Source organism: Hirundo rustica, chromosome 26 (genome assembly GCF_015227805.2).
Source record: "Hirundo rustica isolate bHirRus1 chromosome 26, bHirRus1.pri.v3, whole genome shotgun sequence".
Lineage (NCBI taxonomy): Eukaryota > Metazoa > Chordata > Aves > Passeriformes > Hirundinidae > Hirundo > Hirundo rustica.
The window spans coordinates 3,429,993-3,438,056 of record NC_053475.1 but is presented as its reverse complement, the minus strand read 5'-3'; the positions used below and the strand labels follow the sequence as shown (position 1 = coordinate 3,438,056).

At 54.1% G+C, this 8,064-nt stretch overlaps 1 protein-coding gene across 1 annotated transcript; it reads right to left on the bottom strand.

Annotated features, from left to right (window-relative positions):
• Positions 1-5,640: 5,640 nt before the first annotated feature.
• NFILZ (NFIL3 like basic leucine zipper) lies at positions 5,641-7,356 on the bottom strand. The gene is made up of 2 exons (XM_040086496.2): positions 7,330-7,356; positions 5,641-6,571 (listed from the first exon to the last, which is right to left on the bottom strand). Exon 2 carries the CDS (start codon positions 6,544-6,546, stop codon positions 5,641-5,643), a length of 906 nt encoding a protein of 301 aa, XP_039942430.1. The 5' UTR covers positions 6,547-6,571; positions 7,330-7,356.
• Between the last annotated feature and the right edge of the window lie 708 nt (positions 7,357-8,064).

The following is an 8,064-nucleotide window of genomic DNA, read 5'->3' as shown; positions in this document are numbered from 1 at the left end:
GGCCAGCAGGAGATAAGGGGCACAAGAGCTGCCTGTGGTCAGCGCTCAGCCAAACCCCGCACGATCTCTGTGAAGGAAACAGCAAAGCCCAGCCTAAACCCCGGCCCAGAGGCGCGCCCCAGGGTCAGAGCAGCACCAAGAGCTCAGAGAGGTGATGCTGCGTTTCCTCCCCACTCCTGCCTGACCATCCCCTTCCCACTGCACACCCCCGGGCTGGGATTTGGGAAAAGCCCCAACGCCGTGCCCTGCAGGGATCCCCAACAGCTCCCCCTGAGCTCCAGGCCAGCCCTGACCCTGCCCAGCTCCCCTGGGATCTGATGGTGCAAACCCGGGACACGATGATTATTTTCTTTCCCACTTCTCTCGAAATCCTTCCAGGAATGATGAAACATTAAATGGCAAGAATTCCATGGGATGGGAATGGGGAAATTCCGTTTGATCTGAGTCTGAGCTGCCCATGCAGTGTCTGCTCTCCTGAGTGAGAGGGGCCAGGGTGCAATGCAGGGAGCAGCTCATTTTCAGATGGTTAATGCTGCTCGTGCTGCATGGTTTGGAAATTTCCCTTCTGAATATTTTATAGTGCTAGAAATATAAGCAAAATTGGATTTAAAGCTGGATTTTGAATCAGCATTGCCCTGCTGGGGGCTCCCCAGTGCGTGAGCAGGGCACTGTGAAGGCAGCACCTCTTTCCAGAAGTCATTGCTGACTTTTCGTGCCTCAGCAGTGATTCAGTTTGGGGCCTGAGCCTAAGCTAAAGGTCAGTGTTAACTCATGCTCTGAGGGGAGGGCTCTGTACTCATCTCTCTGCCCAGCTCTGCAGCGTGTGACACACAGTGCATGAAATGGGTGGGATTTGTCGGGGTTTTTTGAAGCTCACTGTGTCTGGAGACAGAGAAATTCCCCTTCTGGGGCACGGGCACGGAGAAGAATTTGGATGAGGCTTTGGCCCCATCCAAGGTCATCCCCAGAGCTGGGGGCTGCTCAGCGAACCCCAGGGGGAGCAGCAGCAGCAGCACCCACCCCCAGCTCCCCGGAGCCAGAGTCTCCCCCAGCTCAGCCTCCAGTTCCTCCTGGCAGATTCACCCTTCCTGAAATCCTCTCCTTGGTTTTTGACCCCTGTGGTCCCTTGCTGCAGAGTTTAGCCACGAGCTGCACGAAAAAATCCATCCTGAAGCTTTTGCAAAGCCTCTGCCCACTTTCCCTGGGTGGCAGCTCGTCCTGAGGTGTGGACAGCACTGAGAAATTTTCCCCTGCTCACGTTCCCCAGGGCTCCCTTGATGTACATTTAGGTGCCTGCAGCGTCCCTCTCAGGTGCCTCCTGCCAGCTCAAAGGCAAAACCTCGTCCTGGCAGACAGATAAAAAATACTGGAAGAGTTTTCCAAGGAGGTACAAGCAGGAAATATCTCCTTGTCTCTCCCTCTCAGGACACACCGAGGATTTTTTATTCTATAATGCGCAGCCCAGTAATAAATCAGCTGGAAAACTGCCTGAAATCACTTTGGAACCAAGACTAATTAAAGAATTAGCTAAGCCTAAGCCTAGGCAGGAACATTCATGGATGGATGGATGGACGGATGGACGGACGGATGGATAGATGGATGGATGGATGGATGATGGATAGATGGATGATGGATGGATGATGGATGGAGGGATGGATAGATGGATGATGGATGGATGATGGATGGAGGGATGGATGGATGGATGGATGGATGGATGATGGATGGATGGATGGATGGATGGATGGATGGATGGATGGATGGAGGGACGGACAGACGGATGGACGGACGGATGGATAGATGGATGGATGGATGATGGATGGATGGATGATGGATGGATGATGGATGGATGATGGCTGGCTGGCTGGCTGGCTGGATGGATGGATGATGGATGAAGGGATGGATGGATGGATGGATGGATGGATGATGAATGGATGGATGGATGGATGGATGATGGATGGAGGGATGGATGGATGATGGATGATGGATGGATGGATGGATGGATGGATGGATGGATGGATGGATGATGGATAGATGGATGGATGGATGATGGATGAATGGATGATGGATGGATGATGGATGGAGGGATGGATGGATGGATGGATGGATGATGGATGGAGGGATGGATGGATGATGGATGGAGGGATGGATAGATGGATGGAGGGATGGATGGATGGATGGATGGATGGATGGATGGATGGATGGATGGAGGGATGGATGGATGGATGGATGGATGATGGATGGATGGATGGATGGATATTCCCCACACAGGAAATTTTCTGGGACAAAGCAGGAAAGGAGGAGTGAAGGTGTGGAAGGAGGGAAAGAACCATCTCCACCTCCATCTCCTCCAGGTGAGTGACCCTGGAGGGGAGGAAAGGAAAACCTGGAGCAGGGGAAAGAGGGGGACCGGTGTGGGAGCAGGTGTGAGGTGAGGCAGGTGTGGGGCCAGGGCTGGCTCACTGCACACCCTGTCCCCATCTCCTGCTGCTCTTCCTGCTGCTGTCCCACCCTCCACAGGCTCCCAACAGTTCCCAGTGCCACCAGCCCCGACTCCAAACCGGGTTTGGCCCCTGGTTTGTGCGGGAGCAAACAGGAAATGTTCTTCATTTCTTCAGTGTTCTCAACACCCCACAAAAAATCACCTTTGGGTGCCTGCAGGGTTAAATCTCAGGGTTGAATCACTGGGCTGCAGGCAGGAGGGGCGGGAGGGACAGCAGGGTTAGGGGGTGCAGCAGGGTTAGGGGGTGCAGCAGGGTTAGGGGGTGCAGCAGGGTTAGGAGGGCCAGCAGGGTTAGGGGGTGCAGCAGGGTTAGGGGGTGCAGCAGGGTTAGGAGGGGCAGCAGGTCCTGGAGGCAACCTGTGGATCCCAAATCCACCCTACAGATTAAGCTGAGCTCCTTCCCAGCCCCTCGCTGCATCCCGAATTCTTTACAAGCACATGGAGCCAGCCCAGCCCTGCCCAGTGGGGAAAAAAAAGCTGATCCCACAGGAACTGGGAAGAGCAGGAATAGGAGGGAGGTGATTTCTTACAGTAAAATTGTTTCTGTGCCTCCTCGTTGCCTTGGACTCTCCCTGCCACTTGTGAGGGCAAGAGGGGACAGCAGGAATGGGACAGGAAATGGAACCAGGTGTGGTTTCCTTTAATCTGCAGAGCATCACTGCCTCGCCTTTCACACCTGAGCAGCGGCTGCAGCTCTGGCAGCTCTGGTTTCCCCTCATGCCAGGGGTACAGGAGAGTCCCCCTGTGCCAGGAAGCTCTGCCCATTTCTCTGCATTGATCCTGGCCCAGGACAGGGGGACAGGGCTGATCCTTGTGGGGTGTCCCCATGAACAGTGACGAGGCAGGACAGAGCCCCACACCCCAGTGCTGGAGGGTCTGTGCTGGGAGCTGGGGTCCTGCTCTGGGAACAGAGGCACTGACAGAGGGGAAACACCTCCATGGACAGAGGAATGGGGAAGGTGGGAGCCCACAGCTCCCTGGCTCACTCCCACTTGATTCCACAGGATGGATTTATCACACTGGCTCTTCCTGAGGGGGAAAGATGCAGACCCAACAGTCAAACCAAGACACATTTCGCAGCTCCTGCAAACAGAGTTTTATTGGGCACATGTTGGTCCCTCCCCAGTTCAGATCCCTTGCACAGCTCCCACTCAGGGCCCTCTTTTCCAAACCAGTTTGAGGGATTGTTCCATCCTGTCAGGCAATGTGGGCTGTCCTTTTGCACGGCCCTATTATTGCTGCATTCCTTTATTGGCTGTGAAATGATTCCTAGAATGACACTCTTGACAATTCTCCTGAATCTCCAGAGCCTGAAGTTTTCATGGATCATGGGATGGTTTTGGTTGGAAGGGACCTTAAAGCCCTTAAAGCCCAGTGCCACCCCTGCCATGGCAGGGACACCTCCCACTGTCCCAGGCTGCTCCCAGCCCTGTCCGGCCTGGCCTTGGGCACTGCCAGGGATCCAGGGGCAGCCACAGCTGCTCTGGGCACCCTGTGCCAGGGCCTCAACACCCTCACAGGGAGGAATTCCATCCCAATCTCCCATCCAGCCCTGCCCTCTGGCAGTGGAAACCATTCCCTGTGTCCTTGTGAGTGAATTGTCTCTTTCCATGTTTCCTGTCGGCTCCTTCAGGCACTGGAAGGCCACAGTGAGGTCATCCCAGAGTTTTTTCTTCTCCAGGTGAACACTCCCAGCTCTCCCAGCCTTTCCTCCCAGCAGAGCTGCTCCATCCCTCTGCTGATCCCGGTGCCTCCTCTGGGCTCTCTCCAGCAGCTCCAGCTCCTCCCAGGGCTGGGGCAGCTCTGCAGGTGGGGTCTCACCTGAGGGACAGACGCACAAAGGAACAGGAGAATCCCTTGAGCTGGAACTACAGAGTGGAGACTCGCAGGGATCTGAGCAGGGCTGCTGAGCTCCGCGCTCAGCTCTGGTTCCCAGCAGGGCTGGGCAGGCCCAGCAGCTCTTCTTCCTTTGGCACATGGACTGAAAATGTGTGGTTGGGGCAGAGGAGAACAGCTTGAAGTTGCTTCTTAACTTTGAGATCTCCCGTCAGAATGGGGCCAATGGAATCATCAGGTCGGGCTGGTCTTGTCCAACATGTCAAAAAAGGTTGGGGGTTGACAGACACAGCAACGTGAGAACTGCAGGATGATCCTTTTCTTGGGAAAAGAGACAAAGCAGGAAGGATCTGAGGAGAGGAAGTTACAGCTGTACCTGGAGTGCATCCCTGAGAATTCTCTTTGGCTTGAAAACTGCGGAACAGCTCCAGGAAGGCTCCAGAGCCCTGCAGGAGGCTGTTCTCCCTGAGGCTTTCCCAAAGGAAAAGCAGGCAGAAGGCAGCATGGACAGGGACTGGGTCCCAGCAGATGCAGGAACACAAACACCATGTGCAGCTTGTGCTTGTTTGATAAGGAGTTCCCATATACGCAAAGATTTGAAAATGCCTTTTTAAAAGAAAGAAGAGAAATTAAATTTTTTTTTGCATTTCAATAATAACAATAAAATATTATTTAGTCTTCCATAATAAGAATTACAAAGATAAATGAAATTATCTTCTCGACCACAGCATGTCTGGTCACAGAGAAAGAATTCGTTCTCTCTGGAGATAAATTATGGTAAACTGGAATAAAGTGCAGGAGGTCCTGCTTTCATTTCATGCCAGTGTAAATCCACACTCCCAGAGTCACAACCCCTTTTTATTTTCTCCAGACAGCTGAGGGGTCTGAAACTGGTTCCATCAACAGTTTCCTGCTTCAGGGAAATCTGACTTCAGGCATGTTGGTGAGGATGAAGGCGGTGATGGAGCAAAGGCCACTGCAGTGGTTGATGCCCTGCCAGCTGTAGCGGTGTCACACTGTGTGGGGACCATCCCCAGTCCTGGCCTCTTCCTGCCCCTTCACACCTCCAGTTTGAGCTTGCTGTGGTAGCAGAGCCACCAGTGAGACCGGTAGTGACCGCAGGGCCCTGGCCAGCTGCAGTTGTGCTGTAGTGCCCCAGAAACTCCCCCAGCATTGACACAGAGCAGGGAAAATTATGTCCATCTTTGGAAAAAAAGACATTTCCCTCTCACCTCTTCCCTCCAAACCCTTCGTGTCCTTGACATGTCTCACTTTGGCCCCACAGCAGCCGTTCTTGTGCTGCCTCAGTGTGAGTCCAGCCCAATCTCCTCCGGACTGCTCAGGGCTTTGCTCTTAATCCGGAGCTTGTGCGGGAGGGCAGCAAAGTTCCGGCCCTTCAGCTGCTCTTCTGAGGGGCAGGGCAGGCTGCAGGAGGGCGCAGGAGAAGTTTTGGGCACTTGTTGCTCATCATCTTCATCCGACACCGCAGTGCCGCTCTCCTTCCTGGCCTCGGCGGTACCAGGGGATGGGCACAAGAAGCAGGCGCTGCCCAGCCAAGGGCAGGGGAAGGGGTGTTTGTCTGGGCGCAGGTAGCTGAGGAATGGAGAGCAAACTGTGGGGCTGAAGGGTGCATCAACCCCTTTGGGGCTGAAGGATTCCTCAAACCTTTTGGGTTGCTGGAGGCCAGGCGTGTCCATGGGAATGGGTTTGGAGTCGCAGCTGAGGACGTTTGTGAAGGGCTTGAAGGTTTTGCAGGGAAACTCAGCCGGTTCCAGCACCTTGGGCACAAAACTCTTCCAGGGAGGGCAGCAGGAGTCACCAGCAAAGGGCTCCATGGCCAGCAGGGGTGAGGCTGCCCGGTGCCCCCTGAGGTAGAGCCCGAGGGGATGGCCCTGGTAGGGGCCGGGCTCGGGGCTGAGGAGCCCGAAGCGCAGCTTGAGGGTGAGCAGCTCCGTCCTGAGCGCGGCGTTCTCGCGGCTCAGCGCTGCCAGCTGGCTCTCCATGGCCACGTCGTTGAGGCGCCGCTTCTCCCGCGAGCGCTTGGCGGCCTCGTTGTTCTTGCGCCTCTTCTCCCAGTACATGGTGTCCTTCTTGTCGTCGGGCATGAATTCCCTCTTCCGCCGGGAGTGTCCGCCCGCCTTCCCCAGGAGCAGCTGGGCCCGGCCGTGCTGCAGCGCCAGCTCGCTCCGAGGGGCCAGGAAGTTCTCCATGGTGGTGGAGAAGGCAGCTGGGGTTCTGTTGGAATGAGAACACTCGTTATTTACCTCTAACGGTGCTGTTGATTGGTGCCGTTGGGTGGATTAATATCGGAATGGGGGTGGCTTTTCTCTCTGTTACACACACGGGCTTCTCCCGCTTATTCCTGTCATTTTGGAGCCACCTCGTCAAAATATTCGGATTCTGTAACGTTTTCAAAATATCCACGTTCTGATGTGTCAGCACATCGATCAATCGATCAATCAGTCAATCACATCTCACCAACATCTGCAAGGTCCGCCCCAGGGTATTCACAAACTGTGCATGACTGAGCAGAGTTCCACCCCACGCATTTCACCGACTCAGTCAACAGTCACTCTTTATCTAAGTAACTTCAACCGAGGTGATAAAAATTAGTAGTGATCTCCCACTCATCTCAAGCCACCTTACAAAGGAAATAAGAGTCATTAGCCCTGTTTGGGAGATAAGGAAGGCACAGGGAGAAGAACTGATTTACCTCAGTCACGGACTTTGGGTAGGAGCTGAAATGGGGTTACAAAACAACGTTGCTATCATGGAATGGTTTGGGTTGGAAGGGACCTCAAAGCTCATCCCATTCCACTCCCTGCCATGGCAGGGACACCTTCCACCATCCCAGGCTGCTCCCAGCCCTGTCCAGCCTGGCCTTGGGCACTGCCAGGGATCCAGGGGCAGCCACAGCTGCTCTGGGCACCCTGTGCCAGGGCCTCTCACCCTCACAGAGAAGAATTTTTTCCTAATAGCCAATCCAAACCTACTCTGTGTCCGTTTGAAGCTGCTGTCCCTTGTCCTGTCACTACAGGATGTTGTGAATAATCTCCCTGAGGTGTTGTGACAGTTCTCACTCAGAAATTCTTCCCTGCTCAGGACCCTTCCAACGGGAAGCTGGGCCAGAGGGACCAGCCAGCACCGAGCCTGATAAGCCACCACCTCTCCAGGATTGCTCTGAAATGGCAAAGAAAAGCACAGTTGTTTCACTTCAGTGAGCAACTGAGGCACTGGCGTTTTGGTATTGGCCAAGTTTCAATCCCCAGCGCCCTTGGAAAAGGTTCTTCACTTCATCTCCTGACTGTGACACTGTTGTGCCCCATCAGCACCAGCAGTGACCAAGGTGCCCCCTCAGCCTGTGCTGGTTCCAGGACACTTCATCAGCACCAAAACGCGCTCATGGTTCTCCTTGGAGATGGAATAATCCCAGCAGCTGTTTCTGTAAGCGACAAGGGCTTTTCTGAGTCATGGTGACAACAGCCCTGAGGTTCCTGGCAGGGCTGCTCACACTGCTGGGGAGAAAAGGACTGGCTGATGCTTTCAGCTGAAAACTCCCCCCCGAAAAAAATATTTCAGGCTCAATACTGCCCAAATTGAGAGGCAATAAACCCACCATGACATCCAAAAGCTAAGCATTGTTCAGTTTTTAGCCAGAATTAAGCAAAAAGCTATTTAGGAATGAAATTAAATCAAGATATTGAGGTGAAGTGAGAGCTCAAACTCCT